Source organism: Diadema antillarum, unplaced genomic scaffold, assembly GCF_040938485.1.
Source record: "Diadema antillarum isolate AM-2024a unplaced genomic scaffold, OU_Dant_1.0 seq00000927_RagTag, whole genome shotgun sequence".
Taxonomy (NCBI): domain Eukaryota; kingdom Metazoa; phylum Echinodermata; class Echinoidea; order Diadematoida; family Diadematidae; genus Diadema; species Diadema antillarum.
In genome coordinates, this window is record NW_027271778.1 from 762,232 (window position 1) to 788,113 (window position 25,882).

At 38.3% G+C, this 25,882-nt stretch overlaps 1 protein-coding gene across 1 annotated transcript in view; it reads left to right on the plus strand.

Annotated features, from left to right (window-relative positions):
* The window catches only part of LOC139741414 (HEAT repeat-containing protein 6-like), a 92,533-nt gene that overhangs the window by 36,775 nt on the left and 29,876 nt on the right, over positions 1-25,882 (plus strand). The window contains exons 19-20 of the mRNA XM_071652000.1: positions 15,217-15,293; positions 23,585-23,716. Of these exons, the coding sequence (XP_071508101.1) occupies positions 15,217-15,293; positions 23,585-23,716 (209 nt within the window). The remainder of the gene's footprint in view (positions 1-15,216; positions 15,294-23,584; positions 23,717-25,882) is intronic.

A 25,882-nucleotide genomic window follows, 5' to 3' on the forward strand; every position in this document is an offset into this window, starting at 1 on the left:
AGCAGATATCTCTTACATAATTGTTATCACATTTCTGTCCTGATTTATGCATTTTATTTTCGTCATATTTGAGTGTTATCTAAGGAAGATATGAATGCCTTACGTTGTGCTGATGATGTAAGAGTCTTTGTGTTGCTGGCTAGAGAAGTCATTTCATGCCATGACGGTCTGCTGTGTTTGGTACTGACCTGCCCCTGATTGGCTTCTTTCAGACTTTATGTATTAACCCTTTATGTTCAGTAAGCTAGATTTCTCTGGTTTGATGCTGGGTTTATTTTCTTCCTTGTCATTTTTATCATTTATTGCTACAATCAAATAAGATAAAGTAAAATTACTCTCTCATTTGAGACTTAATTTGATCATATTATATACACTGTTTACGTTGGTTAAAGAATTATCAAACTTCTCTGAATTGCTGTATTCATAACTGAGTAACAAATTGGCAACATATTTTAAAGGATAAAAGTTAATGTGACTGTGTCAAATATGAAACTTGATTTTCTTTTCAGATTTCTTATATATTCCAATTAAGTGAATATTTTTCACCCAGGGCAAGATATGCAGAAAATTTATGAAAATTGAAATTTGCCAATTTAATGCAGACATTATGATGATTTCTGCAGCAGAATTACCTCAGGACTTGTTATAAAATGGGCTTGCCTTTAGAATCTTGCAATCTGATTGGTCAATCGTCATCCATTGATATTTACTGATCCACACTGAGCCATGCTTCTGGTTAAATCCGAACACATGGCTTAAATCTTGTACAGTGTTGTAGATGTACCGCACGCATGATGGGGCAAAAAGTTGAAATTCATGTATTTAAGGGCCCATTTTATAAAACAAATGATGCACATTCCTATTTCATGGATCAGTGAGAACTGTCTAAAACCCACTCGCTGTGCTTGTGGGTTTAAAGAGTTCCAAAGTTTAATTCACGCATCCAATTCTCGCCGATCCATTGTGTCCTGTGCATCATTTGTATATTGATTTGTTATGTTTAAAGATTCCTATTCCTGCTGCTGTGAAGGTGAGAACTTTCACAGTGTAAAATTTTGGCAATCTCTTGATTTTTTTGATTTTTTTTTGGCAATCTCGCGTGACATGAAACTGCTACAAAAATGAAAGTGTACAGATGTTTTGCTTGTAATGTGTGTACAATCATATTTATCTCTTTGATTCTGTGAATTTGAAAACACATGAAATTCATTTTACCCAACCAAGTCCAAAAAGTTACCGAGCAAAAATTTCCACTTTTACAATATTAGCTATTTTGTATTGTTTGGCCCCTATCTGCACTTCAATTCTATTACTATTTTTATGGGCCCATAACACAAGCAAACAGAAATAACTTCATTCATTCTTTTGAAGAAACTGATTTCCAAAATGAGAAGAATATTACAGTTGAAATGATTTTAAAAAGCTGTGCTGGTGTGTTATTTAAGTTTAGATTCATGTGGTCCATTGTGACTTTTAAACAGTGTAGCTGAACTGCATTTAATTTTTCATAAAGAAGGTTGCTTCTAGTTTGAGGATATTTCTTGAAAAGTTTGCCTAAATTTTCAAACTTTTCCACCAATTAGATCTTTCACTATGCACACATGAATACACACACACACACACACAAACACGCACTTTTATATACAACCCAAACACTCACGCACACACACACACACACACACACATGCCCTCATACAAATGCACACGTAATTATACACCACATGCATGCAAACATACACTAAACACACATGCACACACACACATACAGAGCTACACTGAATTGTGATGATAAAGTCTCCTCAAGAGGAATTGGAATGGAAATATACAACACACAGATATCTATGAGTGTCAAATATCCCTTGCCACTGCAGAAGCACTAGAAACACATGAATGTATGCACTTAAATGGTAATCCGGAGAAGAAAAGGCAAACACAAATCTCCATGGAGCAGAGCCATTAGATCCATAGATTGCCTGGATTTAATAGAGGAGGTCACACATGCCTCTTCTTAAAGTGGTGTATGGCATATATTCTTTTCAGAACAGAGCTGTTCTCATTGTATAAAGTTTAGATGCATGTTCATATAGTTGATGCCTCATTCTGTTACAAGTTGAATGTTAATATGCACAAATGGCTGTTTGAAGACTTTTTTGGTCATTGAGACATATTCATTCATTCATTCATTCATTTCGTTCATTTCATTTCCAACAAATGTAATCATAACGTGTGAATACACATAATAACACAACAATGTACTGAAACAGACAAACTGTGAACTGAGATATACAGTGTTGAAAATTTCATGACAAAGAAAAAAAGGATTTTGCCTTGCACAAGGACTCAAAAGAAAACTGGAAAAAGACAAACAACCAAACAATAAATGATTGGTGAGAAGTAGAGTATCAGTTTCAGTTTGAGTGCGAGATTTGTGTCTTTGTATCTGTGTGTGTGTGTGTGTGTGTGTGTGTGTGTGTGTGTGTGTGTGTGTGTGTGTATGTGTGTGAGGGTCATTTAATGTGTGCAATATTTCTCCAGATGTTTCAGAGGAGATGTATACTGTTGGCATTAATGCTGTAATCAAACAAGCCACTGGTATCTGGGTGAATGTTCAAGCATATTCATTAAAGGTATCAAACTGGTGATTCTTTTTTTTTATTCCATGGTGTTCATTTAGTTTCTGTCACAAGCATTTTGTTTTGTGTATTGTCACTGTAAGCTGGTGTCCCAGATATCTCGAGTTACTCTAATCTTGACGAGGATGAGTCGCGCGTACATTGTTGATTGATTTGGAGAAATATCAATCTTCATCTCCTGAGTTCGATGTTGTTTGTCTGATATGGCATAGTATATGTGACCCGATACAACAAAAGGATCCTAAAGTCACTGACGGCTGAGCGGAGAAAATTGAGTTTGAAGTCAGATCATCAAAATCAGTCAAAACGATCAGATTTCTGTTTGTAGCATAATTTTGTAGTCTAATGTATCGTCTATCATCTGCCGAAATGTCGAAGCTAAATGATCAAAGGAAAGGCAAGAAATTAGCATTTTTCTGGGCCATAATTCTTTGACTTTTAATGGAACAGAAACCTGTCCGAAGATTTGGATTTGGCGCCGCAGATAGACTCAGCCCCTAGCAACAAGGGAGTGATCTTATTGGTCAGTGCGTGGCACCGTGGTTACTGATTGGTCGTGTGTATACCGTTGGCGCAAAGCTTGAATGAACACTGTGGACGTTGCTATGAGCAGACCTTCTATTGTCAAGAGGTGAAAATTGTCTTACCTCCCCTTGGTCACTATTGCGTTGGAAAGAAAACTTTGAAGGCGGTTTTCTCGAAACACTGATTTCGTAGACCACTCGCCATGGTCTCATAAAATCACCAATATCTCCACAACCGAGTACTTTTGTGAGTCATGTTATGTACAAAATTAAAGCAGAAGAGTAAGGGAATAATGTCATGTCATTTTCAGAAAATCGACCTCTCCTGACTTTCGGATCGTTTTGTTGTAGCGGGTCTCATATTGTCACAGCAACACAGGAATATGCTTTGCGCTTTAACCCTTTCTGTGCCAAAGTGCACAAATTCACACACATACTTATGGACAGAAAATGGATGTGGCACAGAGTGAATTAAACGTAGGTCCCAGTGGGGTTGGAGCTGAAGAAAAAACGAGAGCTGATGTTGTTCATTTGTCGAGTAGAGTTTTGAGTAAATAAATGTGACTTGTGTGTATTTATATACATTGTAGATGTGTTGTCATTTAACCCATTCTCTACGTGAACCTGGTGGCCTGTGTATTAAGTGTTTAGGGATATTAGAATTCAGTATGGAACATGTTAAGTCAAGAATTCATCTCTCTTGCACCTTTTAGTCTCTCCTGCAATGTTGAGGTTACATTTAGCAAGGCTGCACATTAACCCTTTTTTTCTACTGGTCCGACCTGTCTGTCAGACCAGTAGGTACCAAATTTTTACATGTTTCACTGGTCCATTCCTGAAAAAGTTACTGGTCCGACAGTGATTTTTACTGGTCAGGGATTGCGGACCAGTGCCAGTGTGCAGCGTTGCATTTAGAAAGGTTTCTTGGTCCAGTGAAAAAGGGGAAAGGGTAGTCCCTTGCAAGGTCTTAAAGGCATTATTTGCCATTTTTAGATGAAACAAAAACCCAGCTTTAGTGCTTAAAAATAAGTTTGAAAATTTGAGTTACAGATAGAAACAACCAGTGTAAAAAAGTAGCTAATCAGTATAATCAATGTTAAGTATTGTTAGATATACAAAATGTAAATAGTAGTTTTAATGAAATTGTCTCTAGACTAAACCATCTATACAGTTATGGTTTAGTGAGAAAAATAGTAATGTCTCCTTTAGGCTTTATTGCAAAATTTTTATATGGTAGGTTGTTTTGTGATACAACTAACCTACACATATGCATGACATTTGATAACCCAGACAATTTTTAAATCACTGCTCCCAATGGTAAACAGTACATTTAACATCATTTGATACATGCATCTTTGATCAAAGGAGGGACATTCCTCGCATAAACAAGCTCATGGTTGATATGGAATGTAAACAATCTGATAGACCCCCAAGGGCTGAAAGGAGCTCTTTTAAAAGCTGTCAGATGAAAATGACTACCATTTGATAGGTTGACATGACTCCCTTGCTTTATGCATGGCAAACATCACACTCAAATATGGGTCAAGTAACTCTCAGAATGTTAAAATGGAAAGAAGGCAGAAAGAACGATACAGAAACAGAAACAAAGATAAAGCTTTAACCCATTGAAGACTAGTCTATGGGGGTATATTTGGGCAGGTGTCTATGTTAAGTGTGTGTTATGGCAATATCAGCTTGTCCTCAGCAGGTTACAGAATAATATCGTATTTTAGATAGATAGATAGATAGATAGACAGACAATTAAGATATAGATATATAGATGGATAGATAGATATATACTTAGATAGGTAGATAGATAGATTAATACATACTTACAAAGATAGATATACCTACAGATAGGTAGCTTGGTAGATAAAGAAATAGATAGAGAGACAGAGAAGTAGAAGAATAGAGAGAGATATATAGATATACAGACAGGCAAAGGCAGAAACATATAAAGATAGAGATAAAGATAAAGATAGTGCTAGGGAGAAAGAGAGGGATGGGGATCAAATAGGGAGAATGGGGCAAGGGAAGGGAGGGGGCTAAAATACATCTCTGCAATGCTTCCTGTAAACAACCTGCAGTTGAATTTCATGTGAATGAACACACCTTTGATCAAGGCTGAGGTTCCATGTATTTCTCAACCCTTTGATTTCCCTTATCTTTTATAGGCCTCTACCTTTAACCCATCATGTCCTAGACACAACATTTTTTTGTGGCTTTGTGCTGTAGTTTATCTTTATTATCATTCTGATTATTAACCCATTAGGACAAGTCCCAAGTATACCTGGGCAAGTGTATTATGGGAAATGCGTTTTGTAGCAAAATCAGCCCATCCTCAACAGGTGATTTGTTAGTGTTTTACAAGGTAGAGTACACATTCTTCTCCATTTGAGTCCTGTCTTAATTATATATGATTACTTGTTTCTACTGCAGAAATTTCAAGACCACTTCATTGCTGAATTTGTGCCTGACTCTTGGATTAGTCATACTTGTTAAAAGAATATTTTTCCTGCTTCTCTTGCAAATTTGCCAATTTTTATAAATTTATTTCTTATTTGTTTCTGACAATGTAAACATTCCATGATATCTGCAAGTGAAATCTAATCTTTCCCCAATGTAAGATATGCAGTGAAATTCAGAATTGCCAATTTACTGCAGCAAGAGTTTTCTGGGATATGATGGGTTAATAATTCACTGGCACCTGTTGCGTAGCTTTAATGAGAGTGACTTGGCAGATTGGCATGAGCGGCGACGTGGGGCATTCAGCCTGCATTATTCATATGGCATGCTGAAGCCTCTCGGCCACTTGAATTGTCTTTCATGGGCAGAGCTGGACACTTACGGTGGACATTAACCCCTTTGGCACTGGACACAACCAGCAAAATCTTAAACCCATACATGCACAGCACCTTATTTACTAGGATTGCTTGTACACTGTTGGATTAATACTTTCAAGTATGTAATAGAAAAAAAATGACCACAGAGTAAATATGCTGTGACTGAAATCATTGTGATTAGAACTGCTTTCTGTGTACACTATGAGTAAGGTGCATATAGGGAACAGAGTACAGTTTAATTTTAAAGTTCCACTGATCTCTTTTATCAAGCTCTCACTTTTTTGAACAAATTGATTTAACAAGTGAAGTGAAATGAAATGAAATGAAATGAAATGAAATGAAATGAAATAAGCCCACTTCCAGTGTATGATTTCCAAGGTATGAAATGAAAATGATACCTCCACAGCAAATACATTCATTTTCATTATGTGTTCAAATGATGAATATTTGCACCAAAATTGTAAATATTAGATATATACATACAAATAAAAGAAATAGGAAATCAAATGATATTTGTTCTCCTTGTTTAGTAACAAAGAAATGATTATATTTCCGTCGTTGTCATCAAATTTATCTTTACTTATTTAAATTAGGGCATTCAGCAGTGATATCATTTATCATTTGTATTCTAAAAATCTTACTTTATAACAAGTACAGACATATTTCAGATATAAACCAAAAAAAAAAAAACCCAAATCTGATAAAAAGTACTTTTGATTTTGCACAGTGTATCTATTTGTCAAGCACTTTAGTTTTCTCTAGGTTTTGAGTCAATTAGATTACTCTTACACAATGTAGTAAGTTTTAATTATTTGTTTTTATTTTAGGGCTTTGAACAGATATTCATTGATTGCACCATCGAAGGACAATATGTGTACAGAAATGAAACATTTGATTCATATTTTCATAGTCTAAAGTAGAGACATCAGTTTAAACATTCCCTTTTCACGGTGATAGTACCTTAAGCGAGAAAAGGCAATTTGATCGATAGTATTTTGTTGTTGTTGTTATCGACAATCGATACAGAATTTTGATCTGAAATGTGCTACCTGTTATGTTGATGTCATGAGTGATTGTGCAACAGACTCCCCCTTCCCATGGGGCCATGCAAGTAGGGAAAGACACCTCGAACAAGCTGAATGAACCCAGATGAGATCAAACACGGAGAGCAATGTAGCGTCCTGCTCTGCCGATATGAGCATCGATGTGTTCTTGGCAGAAGAGGAGGACCGTGATTGATGGTAGATGCGCTCTGACCTTTTTTTCCCATCTAATCTTACAGTTTTACAGCAGGGATGCGCTCACCACCTCCGAATGCCATATTTTCCCAGTCCCTCGCTTCTCTAAAAACCAAATCCAGCCCCCAGCAGCTCAGCACCAGCAGACAGAAGTCATGAATTCCAAATCAACCCTCATTACGGCTGCTCCAGATTTCCCCCCGAAATTGGCAGGAGGGACTTTGGGTCGTGGATGCAACATGGCTGCCCATTAAACCCTGTCATTATCCCCACTCCAATTTCTCCTTTGTGCAGTCATTTCTGTTCCAGATGATGTGCTAGCAGGAAATCCTAGCTGTAATAGAATGGATCTCACTGTTGCCAAAGAAGGATTCGCAAAATCCTGTCAAGTTTCCAACAGGGACCATCTGCAGATAGAAACACGTCATTTGTTAAAGACATCACTTCTCATTTGCGAACGACCAGTGGGAATCACTGGGATTTCGAGGCTAAATGTCACTTTAATTGACAAGTCATTTCTGCAAAGTCCTTATATTTCATGGCCATGGATTTATGTGTTGCAAAATACATGATTTCTATGGTAGTGATAAATGATAAAGCTTAAACTCATATTGTGCTGATTACAGAGTGATGCCGAGCACTTCGGTCCAGTTTATACCCTTATCCCTTTCACCTTGATTGATAAGCAGGAAAAGGTACATGGTCATACCCTGAAAATATTTGTGCTTTTTATTGCAAAGCCAGAAGAACATGTGTCCTGTGGAATTATTTTTCCAAGCGAGCATTCCTAGAAGCAATTGAAGATAGTGTCGTCGCTTTGAACAGCAGAAATCGTTAGCAAACATTTGTTAAATAGGCAGTATGCTTATAACCTGGTCGATCACAGTAATTTAAAACCAATGTTTAACCTTAACCGTGCTTTATTCACCAATTAGCACTTGTGCTGGAGTGATTTTCTTTTTTCACTGATTGGCACAGATATTTGGAAACTGTCAATGAATAGAGATTACCTAATCCCTTAATCCCTGTTGTATTACCATGGCCTTCCTGTTGGACTGAAGCACATTGATACAACTTGCATGTAATGGGCTTGTAAATCTACAACTAGGTCAAGCTTGGATTGATTACTGTAACCTGTTGAGGACGGTTTGATTTTGCTACAACACGCATTTCCCATAGACACCTGCCCGAGTATACTCGGGACTCGTCCTCAACGGGTAAATTGTGATGAAGAGGCTATGTCCCTGAACACATAAAGGGCTAATAGTTTGAATCAGATCAACAAACAGTCATTTCTAGACTGGAAGGATCTAACATCTACAGTTGTCGTAGGTGGATATGCTGGCAAGCACCATTTATAGGGATTATAGAAATAATCACTACGTTGCAGACGCTCATCTATGTGAATCTCAAACTAACATGCCTGTTGAGGCAAATTTCCTTTTTCTGCTCATGTGCAAAGTGAAATTGAGCATGACTTATTTCTCATTCAGCAAGCATTTATCATACTATCACATAAAGCTGAATAAAGACATGTGGCAGTTTCCCCAAACAGTATTGCGTATCAAACAACATTTACCTCTTCTAAACCTTGAGTACTTTTTGCATTTTCAATAGTACAACTGACAGTAGATTCTCTACAAATGAGTGTTTTCACACACCTTCTATATTTTCATGCAAAATCACCTTTTCCTGCTCATGCGCAGAGTGAAACTACGAGCCAGCTTATTGACTTCGTATTTTCACATGTTGCTGATGGAGCTGGAATGAGTTCAATGCACTTTTTGCTCAATGCTCTCTTCCCTTGTGAACCTTACGTACACATCATCATGCCCATGCTGGCATCACCTCAATACTAGGGCTGGAATCCTCCATTTAGAATCTGCGGGTGGAAAAAAAGGAAGAAGCATATTGTCATCAATCTTTTCTACATTCCACCACATCAAACTTTAAGTCAGTGCAATGCAGTGGCTTAGGTAAAGGCTTTTATCCAGGTGTGTGTGATTCCTGTGTTTAGTCAGGGAGGTGTTAGAAAAGGAGAGACAACTCTTCGTAATTCATGCAAACGCATGTTTTGGTTCAAAGCATTAAAATGGGATGTCTAGCATTCCACTATACGCTTTAAAGTCATGCTCTGCACCGCTCTAGTTGCAAGGCGAAGTTTGGAGACGAAGAACACATTTCACCTTTCGTTGAATTACAAGCTTTATTTCCCCGTAAGATTTTAAATGAAATACTCGAATTGATTAAGAGTAGTTTAGGAAAGAATTCAATATTATAAACATGTATTTCTAGTTTCTTCGTAATGCGCAAATTGAAATGAAATGAAATGAAAATAAAAACCTAATATTTTTCTATAATGCGCACATTTCCGCATGTTAGTTTTCTATCCTTTAGTCTGGGATATTTTGATCTTTCAAATAAAGTACTCCGCTAAAGCAAGCACCAGCGAGCTTTTAAACTATTTGCTGTTAAAATTGTCAGTTTTACACTGCATTTTGATTAGCTGCTCCAATTCAAGGTACACAAATTCATTGTTGCCATAACATTGAAAGAAAGAGAGCGAAATGCAGTAGGGGCAAGTATTTCTAGATGTGAGAGCGCTCGTCCCGATTATTGATGCTCTCTTTTGTCAAAGCACCTGATTTCCACCTGTAGTTAGCGCATAACATCTCGGCGGTGCCGCCCACGACTTCAAAGGAGAGCAGGCAGGAGTTGTCTCTCCTTTTCTAACACCTCCCTGGTTTTAATAGTCAAGGAGGTTAAAAGATTTAGTCAAAACAGTCTTCTTTCAGGGATGTGAACCCATGTTTGATGTCTCCGTTAAAAAAAAAAATTAATATAATATGGACTGGCCTTGAGGGGGATACGACATTAAATTGCCTGAGCTAGAATTGTATTGCCCGAGTCGAAGACGAGGGCAATACAATAATAGTGAGGGTAATTAATGTCGTATCCCCCGAAAGTGGACAGTACATATTATTATTATTACCCATTTCAGGCATCTTGAGCAGCAAAATAAATCATTGCAATGTAAATTTTAACAATTTTCCACTCGACACCAGCTCGAGCTCTACACCACACTGCGTGCTGCATCCCTATAGACCTCAGGTACGCAGCGCGCGTATAACAGCTACACAAATAGCTCACACTGGCGCAGGGAGCGTCCCCTATTTTTACGTGTTAACCTATGGGAATTTGCCCTCTGTCGCGAAACTCGGGTATGCGGCGCGCGTAGAAATAGCAAGGCTCACACAGCAGCAGCGATCGCCGTTTAGTTTTACGTGTTAACCTGTGGGAATATGCCCTTCGTCGCGGAACTACTGCGCGAGAGACTGTCAGCAACAGCAAATTTTCCTCATTGGGAGCTCAAGTGCCCGGATGCTATATTCCCCTTGTTTTTAACACGCAAATCCCATAGGCGTTTGTCAAAGAAGGGAATATGGAAAATTTGCTCCTCAACTCCCTGCTGGCGCGTAACCTCACGCGTAAGACAAGGGGAATACAATTTCGAAGAACCACAGCTCAGATGCCTGATACGGGTAATCATTTGAAGTATATCCCAAATTGGATCTGCTCCACGGATAGGAAAACAACTGATTCATGTCTCAATACATAATGACCAGCCACTCTCTTAGGAAGATATATGTCTTTATGGTGGTAATTACTTTTTCCACTTCTACTTATAAAAAGATCATGAGTGATGCATCATGGTAAAGGCATGGACATGTGCGAATAGAAATTGTGCACAGCTTGATAAAATGAAAACCATAATAACTGCACTGGACATGTCCAGACTCTAATCTAACATATCAGATTATAAAGAACTTCACTTTAAGACTTTACCATATCAGTTTCATTTGTTAGAATTTATTGGAAAAGTGATAATATCGGCTTTCCAGGGCCTCGGTTTCATGAAACTTGTTATCGATCGAACAAGTTACGCTACTCATTACAAGCTACTGAAATCCTTGCATCTTATTGGCTGAGAGCAAATTTGTTATAGAAATGTGGCAGTTGTTACTGATAACAAATTTTATGAAACGGAACCCAGGAGGGTGCTGTTCTAAACACGTTCACAACATGAATCACTAATTTACTCTTTTGCACATATTTCTGGAAGGGATTGACTTTTGTTTTTAAGATATATTTTATCATAAGATGAAATCTGATTTCATTTTATGAACAAGCAAAATATACCCGACGTTATGTCAGAGTACAAAATGACACTTCAGATTGCTCAGAAAGATGGCGGCATCAAACCCCGATCATCAAAGGCACAAATGCACCTGTGAAATTCTTTTGTGCATCCCTAGAAAACTGACAGCTGTTTGGATGTTTACAGCCAGTTGGAACTCCAGCTTTTGAACCAAGGAGCTGCTTTGAAGCTCTTTGCTTGAACCTCCTTGGTTTGGTGCAAAGAGATTATGATCTCCCCTCCCCTCCAGCCCTTTAAATAGCTATGCCTGCAGTATCTCAGAGCTGGTTGTGGGGGGAGAGCATGTGTGATGAATAAGTACCATATCTTCTCCAAGAGGTTTAATGCACTCTCGCAGTCTGGAAAAAACAAAACAGATATTAAGTAAAGAAATGTGAGATAATGAAATAAGAATAGAAGACCTAGACACCCCCCCCCCCACCCGCATATGTCTATAGAGGGCTTTTTAGAGTGACTATACTACTCAGTAATACAGGGGCATCAACCTTAGACCTAAAAAAAGTAGATGTCGTGTGATTTTTTTTTTTTTAAATTTTGGTTTTAGTCAGGTAGAATAATGATTCAACTCTTCAAAGGGGCAATCTTCTCTCTGTTGATAACTGGCAATATATTCATTACCAATGAAATTCTGCATAGTGATTGGTCTAGCATCAACACAACATTGCTATGATGTTGATGATGTTGAAAATAAATAGCCATTGGAAAAAAAAAATGTGCTGTACCATGACAACATTTATGCTACAATATAGTGCACTGTGCCATGTTGGCACACATAATATGAGATCGAGCAATTTTTTTTTTTTTTTCAATCCATCTAAAGCATGTTTTAAGTGCTGTTAGCATGGGCCCCATATGCCACAGTGTACAGTGTAAATCACATCTACTGGGGTGCACTTATCATGTGTACTGCAATATATAAACATTGTTACCTTAGCAATTTTCCTTTTTTTCCAAATTTGTTGGAAGAATATGAAATTAAGATATTGTGCAGTGTTTTGAGCCTCTAGTGAAATTCTGGATTCCTTTGTGACAGAAATTGCACTATTTCTTCAGGGCTGTATCCATCAGAAAATAGTGCTGTTTTTGCCACCACCGAATCCACAATTTCAACGAGAGCTTCTCAGTGCGCGGTGCATCTGTTTATTATGATGCTGCATGGGATATGCAACTCTTTTGCTGCGTGTTAGATGAGGTTAGATATTGGACTGTCCAAGCCGTATGTGTCACATACTAAAGATTCATGATGTGTCCTCCCTGCACAAATTATAAGTCTCAGCGGTGTTCTCAAGGGACCTGTTCACACTGAGAAAATACTGAAAGACTATGAGCTGTTTACATTTCGTTTCATAATTCTTCTTTGTCACCGTTTGCTCCAGAGTGTCACAGACTTCTGCATCCAAATCTCGGGGCCCGTCAGAATTGTCTGTTGGATGGCTTAATATCGGCTGTCAAAATTGTCTCACTTTTTAAAAACATTGAAAAAAAAAAAATCCTAATTTTGTTATCAGTGGAGAGTTAAAATGTGACTGGTATTAGATGTCATTGCAAAGTGTGCATTTCATAGAGCATGATGCTTCATAAGAATATCTACCTCTGTTGGCAATATGTATGAAGTCAAGACAAGCAGACATTGTAGATCCAGTGTGATCAATCCTTTTTTGTTTTAAATAGTAAGATGTGAAATACTGTGCAATTGTGGGCTTTCATGAGAAAAAGTAGTTGATCTTCAACAGTGTCTCAAGCCTTTGCCTGAAGTTGGAAATCAAATGTGAAAATGATTACTTTACAAAGTTTTTTTTCAAACTGATATCATGTTTTCATGTTTATCCATCATGATTTTGATGTCGTCATTCACTTTAAGCCATATGAAGATCACAGAGGAATTTGAAAGGGGCGAGGGGAAGGGGTTTGTTAAGCATGTAAAGAATGTCATCAAAGTGATACTGATGGTCACCTATTACTGTAAAAGTGGAAATTTTCGCAGTGTTGAAATATTCGTGCATTTCGCGCAATCAGAAATATAGCGCAAAAATAAAAGCACACAAATATTTTTGCCTGCCATATATTCCTGTAGTTGGAGTCTTGATACCACGGAATTAAAAACACACAGAACTCTTCTTATCCGGCCGAGCGCGAAAAAATTAGTCGCGTGACAATATCCACTTTTACAGTATACAAGTGAAAAATTGATGCCAGTTCAGAAATCATGCCAATCTTATTGACAGCTGTTTTGTATTCCACCTTTTTTCGCAAACTGATTTAAAATAATCCACAAAAAAGGTATGCTTCAATGAGCTGTCAGACTGTAAATTGCTCAGGTCTTCTTTAATGTAGTGTGTGGTCTTTGTCAGCATTCTGGCAAGATAACCCCCCCCCCCAAAAAAAAAAAAAAAAAAAAAAAAAGAATGTTGAAACTATGATCACAATCCTGCATGCAACCTCGGTAATGTGTTTACCTCATATCTTCATCTTTGTCTAGATTCCGTTGAAGAGCTGTGAAGTGATGAATGTTTATATCTTGGCTAAGAAAGAGAGTGGCGATGTGGATGTCATTGTTTTTTGGCCATGTTTATGATGGAGAAAACAGTTGGGCTTAGTCACAACAAACAGTGAGATATAGAGCAAATCCTTCAATCCAGATCATTTTTGCAACCTTTGTTTATGTGAAATATCTCTCCAGATGGATGAATGTAGACAACTAAACTTTTGTCCAGGCAAATATATGGGTATCATTCAGAGATAAGAGTAAACTTTCATGCATTTCATGTGATGCTGTCTGCTCTTACTGTGGTACTGGAGCTTGTCCTTTGCATATGTGTGTGTGTTCTGTTTATGTTTGAAGTTTGGATCATCACGCAAAGCTGTTATATTGAATAACTATGTAGCACACATATTGTGCCATAATGTCAAGGAGGTTCAAGAGATGAGGTCACAACAGTCTTATTCCCTTTGAACCCATGTTTGACGCCACCAGCATAAAATAGATAATGAATGAATATTTGAAAATTTAAATTTCGGATAAAAGATGAGTGGTACATGATGGTAAAGACATGGGGATTTTGGAATACAAATTGCAGTTTTATTTGTTGGAATTAATCATAAAAGTGATAAAATCAGCTTTCACAACATACAGCTCTGATTTATACTTGTGTACATCTTGATGGGATTGGTTATTGTAATATGTGTTATCATTTGTTATGGGAAATTTCAGTTCATTTTAGGCGTAAACATGGAAAAAAAATATTCTGTCATTTTTTAAAGAGTTGAAAATGAATCTACAGATTGCTGAGAAAGATGGAGGCATCAAACCTCAATCATCAAAAGCACAAATGCATGCACCCCTAGAAAACTGACAGCTGTTTGAATAATTATAGCCAGTTGGAACACCATCTCTTAATCCTCCTTGCTTAAAGTTAAACTAGCAAAAGTATGCAATTAGTCCTTTTCTACATCTATCCATTAAAAAGGATCAAGGTATGTGATCACATTACAACGCAATTTTCATGAGATTACATTACACTCTAAACAGGAGGCAAAACATTTGGAACTTTGTATCAAGCTGCAAAGGAGAGTGAAAGGATATATATCCGTTTCACCCTGAAGGGAGGCAGAAAGCAGTATGTACACAGTCCAGTCGATGCATGTTTGTCGTCACCAGCGGGTGATGACATGCTCCCTTTTTGCATGGATTTGATCAATATCGAGAGCTCTTAATCCATCTCCCCTGGGCCTTCTCCGGCTATTCTCGTCTCTTTGCAGCCAAGAGCAGCTTTCAGGCCCTGATAGAGAAAGCTGTGCACGCCCTGCTGAAAAACATCAACGGAGGAGCAGTCAAGGTGAGTACAGCAAACAAGGCAAAGTGGAAAGTCCTTTTTTTCTCTCTCTCTTGAAGAAACACAACAGCAACAACAAAAATTGGTGCCCCACCCCACCTTCTCCTTCATCCCTCCCCTCCTCCCCCTCCTCCCCCTCCTCCCCCTCCTCCCCTCCTCCCCTCCTCTCCTCCTCCCCCATGAAAAGAAAGAGAGGGAGAGAGAACGAATGAAAAGAAATAGGACACTCCGAGATAGGGGTTAACGTGAAAGCCTGCTTTACAAACTTCTTGTGAGTCTAGGCTGACATTGACTCTTCATGGCCTCAAATTTTTACTCATCAGGTGTGACAAATTTGATCGATTCCCAGCCAAAAAGTGTAGTCGTCGCCTTTCCAAACTAGGCTATTGTAAGAGGCCGTCCAAACTCCCAGAATGCTTGTTGGAGCCGTTCTGGTAATTCCATTTGTGCTTTCAGAAGCCTCTTTTCATCAGAAGCCACTTTCAAGGTGAAGGCATGTTGACAACAGTTCTTTGTGTGATAAGATTAGTATGACAAGCATTTTGCTTCAATGTGTATTGTGTATAAAAACATGTTTACAGGCATTATGTGAATGCAAGTACTTTTGTGTCAGACAAAAAACAAGCAAACAAAGAACAAACATTTCATTGCTGATGAAACATGTTTTGAAATTCTTTGATAATAGACTTCAAATTCATAAAGTGAGACACATTACAATTGTTGGTATCACTTCATGATCTTTTATCATGCATACAAAATCTGTTGTTAGTCTGTTTACCAAGAGCACTTGTCGATATCATGTCTGCTTTAATGCAGCCAGTTAATAAAACTTGAGGGTAATGCACTGCTAGTTTTCGTATGCGATATTGTCCCAAGCCTCCGAGATGGAAGTTCTCTTGGAATCCCCGCAGCAGTGCTTCAATTTCCCCTTGATTTCATCTGTCAATACCAAGTAGTATTAGAATTGCCCATAGCATGTATAAGATCAAATGCTTCTCTCTGATTGCGAATAAGAAATTGAAATGTTCCTTGATCTTTTTTTCCTTCCCCTTCCGCATCACTTGAGGCAAATGCAAATAGCAAGTGGGATGAGTTGATGTCTGCCATGATTCAAATGTCAAGAATTGTAAGCTATTGATAGTTGTCTTTGAAAGTCACAATATGTGTACGTAGATTTCTGCTTTGACCTTGCAGTGTTTACACATGAAAGCAGCTTCCAGAAGCTGTTGCTTCCGTTTGACTCGGGGGCAAGTTCTCCTATTCGGCCTCCTGTCAGAAATCATCCCTGGCATTAGCCTAGCGTGCCCGTTTTGGCGGGAGATGGCGGGGATTAAAATTCATGGTATCCATAGATACATCGCCACATGAGTCTGTGACACATTTAACACCAGAGGGGGTAATGGAGCCCACATTGGTGAACATTATACTAGACTTGGCCGCCGAGAATTCAGAGTGAAAAATGACACATGGGTATTTTTAGATATCACATTCGCGCTCATCAACGGAACTCCAAAATGAGAAAGAGGAATCAGATCGTGCAGGTGACATTCCTTTTTAGCTGCGCACATTATTCACACGGGATCCATAAAATGTTAATACTATGCTTAAAGGAAACCTTTTTCTTTTCTTTTCTCTTTTTTTTTGGGGGGGGGAGGGGGCGGTGTTCACAGCATGTGACTGATTGTTGATGTTACAGGGGAATAATGACTAGCATTTAGCAGCGTATTTCCACTGACTTTGCTTTACAAACTCATGTGCCGAAAGCACGTAGCATATTAAAAGGATGTATAGTTTTTGGTTGAGATGGGGATTCAGGTTTTAACTTTTTGTGAGATAATAGAAACCACTTTAATATATGAAATATTTCAGAGCATACAATTCTAAAAGGAGTCGAAAGCTAATTTTACGAAAATTGGTTTTGAAATGGCTGAGGTATTAAAAAAACAAAGAGATCCTAAAAGATGGGCCCCACCTCTCACTAGGATGACTTTGTTTTCATACCCCCGCCACACTTAGTGTGAAGGGGGTATATAGGAATCACCTTGATGTTGGTCGGGCGGGTGGGTGGTCGATCGGTCGGTCGGTCGGTCGGTGTGTTGCAAAATCTTGCGTTGCGAACTCCTCCTACAGTTTTGAAGCAATTTAAAGCCAAAACATAGTTCTGGTACGCCTGCAAAAGTTGTAAAATTTTGCTCCCAAATGTGAACATATGCCTAGGAAACGTGCGGAATAACACTGTAATAACAAGATATTCGATGGGTAACAACGAAAATGCGAAGTATTAACCAAAAAGGTTCAGTCTCAGAACGGGGTCAGGCTAAACTCGGACTCAGGGATAACTCGGCCTCGCTTTGACGGCGGGCTGAGTTGTCTTGGTTGTCTCTCTGGATTGTTCAGTGTTGTACTATGGGAGCGGCCTGTATAGCGCTTTGCGTTCTGGCTACTCGCAGTAGTGGTCCGAGTTGTTACAACGCGTGCATCAAAAAACCTCTTTGGCGCGCACGCAAAGTGAGTGTGCGCCTATCAAGCACCTCTAAAAACAATCAAAGACGCTTGATAAACAACAACAAATACTTCAAAGACAGCGCGTCTCAGCAACTGAGGTGAGGACCGCGCGCTATCCATTTGTTTTGTACAGGATTAGTACGCACTTTCCTGTCTGTTCAGTTTGGCCTCGTTTGGTATTATACAGTAGAATATGGCAATCACGAACTGCGTGTAAATTGTCTGAAATAGGGTGGAGTTTTTCCTGAGACCGAGTTAGTCTAGATCCTTCTGGAATGAAAGTCGGTTTTCCGACTTTTATTATTTTTCTCAAAATACTCCAAAACGACTCATCATCCCGGCAAATCGCGTCAGCCAGGTAAGTTTCTTTATAGACTCTTTCGATATATTGCAAGCAAATATGAAATAGTGCCAGACGGGTTCTCAAACCCTTACCAAAACTATGTTTTCACTTTAAATGAAACTAAGGGTAAATGATGATATTGAGGTATAGATGTGCAAGACATTTTTTGTGTGTTTATCGGACAATGCGTTGCCATGGTAACAATAATTTTACCAAAACCTTGTGGATTGAATAACTTCCATAGTATTTAAGCAATCAATTTCAAAATTAGTATCTATGATGATCTATAGGTGTAGTTATGCAAGACACTCTTTGCATTTGTACTTGACAAAGCATTGCCATGGTAACCGCATGTTTTCTTCGAAATCTTGTGGAGTGAACAACTTCCACAGTTTTGAAGCAATTGAAATCAAATTTGGTAGGCATTATGGCCTTGAGGCATAGATGTGCAACACATAATGTTTGTGTTTGTCGGACAAAGCGTTGCCATGTTAACCATAATTTTACCAAAACCTTGTGGATTGAATAACTTCCACATCATTAAAGCAATTAAGGTCAAATTTAATATGTGTGATGATCGGGAGGTGTAGTTATGCAAGACACCAATGTGTTAATATAAGAAAAATGTGTTGCCATGGTAACCACTCATTTTTGTATCAAATTGTACCATTTAATCTATGAAGGTAAAATTTGGTGTGTATGATGCTCTTTAAGTGTAGTTTTACAAAATGTCCTGTTGTATTTGTATCGGACAATGCATTGCCATGGTAACCGCATGTTGTTGTTTTTTTTTAATCCTGTGGAGTGAACTTCTTCCACAGTTTTCAAGCAATTGAAACCAAATATGGTAGGCATTATGGCCCTGAGGTATAGATGTGGAACACATAATTTTTGTGTTTGTCACACAAACCATTGCCATGGTAACCACAATTTTACCAAAACTTGCAGATTGAATAACTTTTCCATCATTCAAGCAATTAAAGTCAAATTTAGTATGTATCATGATCTAGAAGTGTAGTTTTGCAAGACACCAATGTGTTAGTGTAGGGAAAATGTGTTGCCATGGTAACCACTCATTTTTGTATCAAAATAAACCATTCAAGCTTTGAAGGTCAAATTTGTTATGTATGATGGTCTTTAAGTGTAGTTATGCGAAATTTCCCTTGTGTTTGTATCAGACAATGCATTGCCATGGTAACCACTCTTTTTACCCAAACATTGTGGAACTCAGTGTCGACTCTGTAATTGAATAGTAAACTAAAATTATTCTGTTTCCAATTTGACAAGTGCACAAACTTGGTATTAACGTCATTGCCCTCATGACATCACATACTATAAAGCAACACTACGGGCGGGGGTATTAATCACCTTCAGTGATAATTCTAGGTGGTGTTTTTTTTGATATCTCAGTCATTTCAAGACCGATTCTAATATTTTGAATTAGTGGTTACTAATCATCTTTAACCCGTTGAGGACGGACTGATTTTGCTACAACACGCATTTCCCATAGACCCCTGCCCGAGTACGATTTTGTATACTCGGGACTCGTCCTCAACGGGTTAAAAAGGTTAAAATCTAAATCCCCATCTCATCCAAAACTATACCATCCCTTTAAACTTGCCAAGCTTTTGCATTTAGCATTCAGTAATCTATCCAAACTTGACCTGCAGCTGTGGTGGATTGGCAAGCCCACTCAGATGTAGCAATGTGCCTCATTCCTGGAGGAAGATGTTATTGTGGTGAGACAAGAGGGATGAGGGAAATTAGGTAATCTCTATTCATTGCCAATTAGATTCCGGACATCCGTGTTATTTGGCGAAGAAAGCACTCCAGCCTGCACACCGACTGGCGAACAAAGCTCAGTGAGGGTTAGATATATTGTCATGGATTTTCAAGGAAGAACAGGACAAATTAAAGTTCCTTCAATCCCAATGTCTGAATGACATAGCCCTTTAATTGTCCCCGCCGAACGAGTTCGAGCAGGGGACTATGAAACGGGCTCCGTACGTGTGTGTGTCCGTGTGTCCGTCCGTCCGTCCGTCCGTCCGTGTGTGCGTCCGTGTGTGATCAAAATCTTCAATTTGCTACTTGTCTGTCATTTATGAGCCAATTTTGTGTTTGCTTTATATGATAGCACTACATGGGAGCTTTGAAACTTCTACACAGAATTCAGTCGTGACCTTTGACCTTGACCTTTGACCTATATTGTACATTTTGCTACAAAATGCTACTCCTTCGCCATTTCTAACCCGATTTCGATTCCGTTTGCTTTATGTGATGGCACTAGGTGAGGGCTTCAAAACTTCTACACAGAATTTTGACCTTTGACTTCTTTGACCTTTGACCTTGATTTTTTGACCTATATTGTACAGTACATTTTGCTACAAAATGCTACTCCTTCGCCATTTCTAACCCGATTTCACTTCCGTTTGCTTTATGTGATGGCACTAGGTGAGGGCTTCAAAACTTCTACACAGAATTTTGACCTTTGACTTCTTTGACCTTTGACCTTGATTTTTGACCTGTATTGTTCATTTTGCTACAAAATGCTACTCCTTCGCCATTTCTAACCCGATTTCAATTCCGTTTGCTTTATGTGATGGCACTAGGTGAGGGCTTCAAAACTTCTACACAGAATTTTGACCTTTGACTTCTTTGACCTCTGACCTTGATTTTTGACCTATATTGTACATTGGCTACAAAATGCTATTCCTTCGCCATTTCTAACCCGATTTCGATTCTGTTTCCTTTATGTGATGGCACTAGGTGAGGGCTTCAAAACTTCTACACAGAATTTTGACCTTTGACTTCTTTGACCTTTGACCTTGATTTTTTTACCTATATTGTACATTTTGCTACTAAATGCTACTTCCGGCGGGGACATATATTACGCACCGCGTAATTTCTACTTTTCCTTGTTAATTTATGAATTCATTTGCTTTCAAAGGCTTCAGGCAATGAGATTATCCCAGTTCTCTTTAAGAATATTCATGAAGAACTCCTGCCATGAAAAAGTAAATAAGTTACACAGAGCTATTTCTTCTGAATATGTAGAAGTTGACATTTTTGCGATGTGGAAATTTTTTGCGCATTTCGTGCGCAACCAGAAACTAGTGCGAAAATAAAAGCACGCGAATATTTTTGCATGCCATTCCAGCAGTTAATATCCTGATTCCGCGAACTTATAAACACGCAAAATCCATCTTACCCGGCCGAGCGCGAAAAATCACTAAAATATCCACTTTTGCAGTACCCCAATTTCACACTCCCCTGTACTACGTAGAAATGAGAATGTGCAAATATTTTTTTGTAGATGTCTAAAGAATGAGCAGCAGGAGTCTCATCTGCACTTTTGTGAAAATACAATCTTTCCCTAGAATTAGCTCAATACGAAAATTTAAAATGTGTAAAAGCTTCCACTTTTACAGCATGTTTTCCTGTGATGTTCTACCTTTTATTTGCATGGGGAAAAAAATCTTTTGTCTGTCATTTCACTATATCGCTAAGTCTGCTCCAAATACTAATAAATACAATGAAAGTAGTTACAAATGAACTCCTTCAAATAATAATTGTAATACGATTCTAAAATTCACTTCATTACTGAAACCACAGTGCAATCAAAACCTATTAAAACAAACAAAAAGACATTTCTTCTCCTTTTCCTTTTTTTTTTTCTTTTTTTTTTTTGGGGGGGGGGGAGGGCCTCTAACAGGGAATAAGATTCCTTCTAGATGTTGGATAGTAATACCGCAAAAATTATTCCCTGTCTATTAAGGACTGTAGAATTGTTGGTATACCTGGAAGTATCTCTGGGAATTAAAAAAATGCTCTCCCTATGCTACTTTCAATAAAATATGTGTGTGTGCAGTAAGCCTGACACATAATCTACAGTTTGGAAAATTATTCCACGTTTCACAAATTCATCATGAAGAGTTGTTCTGGACATGATGCTTCTTTTCGTTTTTCTGTATCAGTTTCTGTTCACTGTGATAGTTGTTATCATTGTGACATCGAGAAGCCAAGTGATACTGTATAAACTGTTATTTTTGTGAGGATTTAATATTTCATGAATTTCGCAAATCACTGTTGGACCACAAATTTAACAACACGCAAAAATGTCACCAACGCACTGGTGTAATAGTGCGCTTCGGACAGCTTCGTGTCAATTCGCGAAAGCAACATCTCGCGAAAATGTCCATCACCTCCTCATTCGCGAAAATATATGTTCGCGAAAGTAACAGCTTATACAGTAGTCAAACTTTTCCAACATCATTCACATGCTGCTTTTGGTTTGTAGTTCTTTCTACTGTCTACAAATGAAACGAATCTCACAAATAGAATTCAGATGTATTATCTCTTGTTATGCAGAACAAGGTGGAAAAAAAAACTTTTATTTTAAAGTCATGTTTTGTTTTGAATTCTAATTTTGTGCTCTTGTGGCAGTCACTGTATGGTATGACAGAGTATGTGTTGGGAAATATGAGGAAAAGGTACATTGTACAAGTGGAGTAGAAATATGCCACTTTATTCATTCATATTCAGTGAAGAATAATTTTTGTGTGAGACGTAGATTTCAGAGCACTGCAGTTAGTGAGAAGATGCATGCATGTGGCACCGCCACAAAGATTAGATAAACAGGAAAGTAGTGCAGAATTGAGAGGAAAAATTGGTACAGACTTTCAATATTAGGTTGAGTGGGATGAATGAATAACATTTGTGTCTTCCGCTAGCTGTGGTGTGCAGTAATCAGTGTGGGCCACCAGCCTGGCTCTGCCTTTGATAGAAAGAAGACAGAGGGTGTACCTTGAGGGGTAGTAGATGTAATGCTAAAGGGGGGAGGGGCAGGGAGGGGCTTAAAGTCAACATAACCACAAGAAACCACACTGACATGATCACAAGAATGCAAAAATCAGAGCAATCTGTTTGTTACAGGTTTTGTTTTGTTTTGTTTTTAGTCTTTACCTCTCTTGCAACTTTCTGCTAACATGATTTTATTTCATTAAAATAAGATCAATCACATTTTATTTTCTGATATTCATTCATACAAAAGCAATAAAATGTTCTAAATGTAGATGGCTCTTTTTTTTTTGGGGGGGGGGAGTGTTGTACAAGCAAGTCTTCTATTGTTGAAAGCTTTCCTGACACAAACAAATTATTGTGTATCTCTGCTATTAAAGTGTTCATTTTACATCAGACATATTGTACATGATTGTAGATGCATTGATTCGATTTTCTTTACTTTATATATAATCATGTAATTGCCATGTACTCATCTTCAAATTTCCCCTTATATATTGTTATATTTATCCTCCTTTTGGTGGAAAATTCATGGGAATTTCAATCTCCACTCAGAAATAGTAATGCTTTATCCTCCTTTTGGTGGAAAATTCACGGGACTTTCAATCTCCACTCAGAAATAGTAATGCTTTATCCTCCTTTGATTCAGGTTCGATGGAATGCTTGCTATGCTCTGGGCAACCTCTTCCGCAATCCACACCTTGGTCTCGGCACGGCTCAGTGGGGGTCAGAGGTCTATAGGTCACTGACAAAGGTCATCAGTGAATGCAAGAACTTCAAGGTAAGTGTTACTTCCTGTTCTCACCGAATTCAAGTTGACATAATGGCCTATCTCACTGGACGAGACTACAGGGAAGTCACACGACTAAGACTGAGAAATTGTTTGCATTCTCACCAAGACATCTCCAAACAAGGTGACAACTTTAATGTATGCCTGAGAATCACAGGGACATCGCTGCAAGGTTTCTGGTAGGTCACCAATTGGTCTCAGCAAAGTCACAGAAATGGTTCAGAGAAGTCATGGTCAAAATTAGTAAAAAAAAAAAAAAAATCAAACATGTTTGATTTTTTCGTGACTCCCCGGAGACCAGGCTAGTCTCCAAGAGACATTGGGTGATTTCAAGTTCGGTGCTAGTGCTAGTGCTAGTGCTATCTCAGCACTAGCACCGCCGATAAAACCGAACTTGAAATCACGTCGATGTTGGGAGTTGACCTCAAAATTATGACGTATTTCCGGCTGCTAGTGCTGGGCTCGGTGTTGAATGTCGTCTGCTGAACTTAGCTCCGCCGATTGTGTTAGCGATTTACGTGCTTTTTCGCCATTGACTAACACTAGCCCCTAGGGATTAACATTTTCGTCATTTCAAGTTCGGTGCTGGTGTTAGTGTTGCCGTGCGAGACTCATATTCACGTCCGTAATAGATGCACGTTTTACGTGCAAAGTCTATGCTAATGCAGTGGTCGCCCACGTAACGTACACGAACACTCTCGACATGGCTTCATAAATCTGAGCCTGGGAGCAAAATTAAGATAGTTGTATTTTGGGGAGTGGATGAAATTTGTGGCATTTTAATATTTCTTCCCCACTATGTCCCTAAAACTAAGCAATTTTGGCTACATCTTTTAATATTTGACTGTAATCACGCGCAATCACTTTTTTCGTCGCGCAATTCCCGCGGAGCTCGCGGTGCTGTGATTCCAACACCTAGTGCTGGTGATCAATAATTTTGATTGGTATCGCCTCGTTAATCTGACCGTCGGTGTTGGAGCTCGATTTAACGCTCTGATTCGGGGGCTAGCACTAGCACTAGCACTAGCACCGAACTTGAAATCACCCATTGCAGCTCTAGACGTTTCTGCGACCAGCGACACTCAAATCACTTCCAGGTCACCACTAAGCCAATGAGGTATCCACTTTAAATCCACAGATGAAGTTAGTGAAGCGAATATTTTATTGACTTTTTTAAAATGAAAAATGAACATGCCATCATAGAATGGAATTTGTCATCACAACAGTTCCACGTTGTAAACTTAGTTTTTGTCAGCGATTCAGTATTTTTTCTTCTTTCCTTTTTGAAAAATAAAAATGTCTTTCATGTCTAAACTACTCAATTCTTAAAAGTTTTTAATACAAAGGATATTAATCATTATCTATGAATTCATTGAAGAAGAAAATTCAGTGAGCACTTAATTGTGAGCAAGTCAAAGGAAGCCTTGCAAGCAATGATGCCATATCTGTTTTGCATACAGAGATATTGTGACCATGGCCACTGTCATGAAAACACAGGAATTCTCGCCTTTCTTAAATTGGTCCCTGTCCTTCAATATTCATTTCACTTGATGTGGATGTCATCTTTTACTAGAATGATTATTTTGTAGGAGAAAAATCCGGAATAATTTCCTCATTTGCATAGTTACAGTATGTGTGCATCGTGGGACAAACTGACAGAACACATACAATTTAGAATGTGTAGTAAGCCTTTTGTCTCACTCTGGTCATATATACGTTTACCTTAAAAGAAATTTGTACTTTTTGCTGCAAAGTATGTTTGTCATTTAGCCAGATGTATGTGATTCAGTAAATGTTTATGCAGAATGTGATACAGCATTAACGAAAGAGATGTTGCTAGGCTACGTACAGAAAGTACCACCGCACTTGCTATTAGTGACTCCATTCCTAAAATCCTTTGTAAAGATCAAATTGCTTGTTGAATATTTATTCTTACATGAGTGCATATATCCACATGCTTTTCTTCTTGTGTTAGTTCTCCTTGATATGTAACATAAAATGTTGACTGTAAGTGGCTTTTGTAGACATTTCATTTCTAAACTGTAGTGAATTCATCTCAAGGCAGGTCATGATTTATTCAGTGGTAATGCAAACTGCTTTTGTGCCCTTTCTGATGTATTGTCTTTTGTGGCATATCAATCAACCCATTGCATGCAC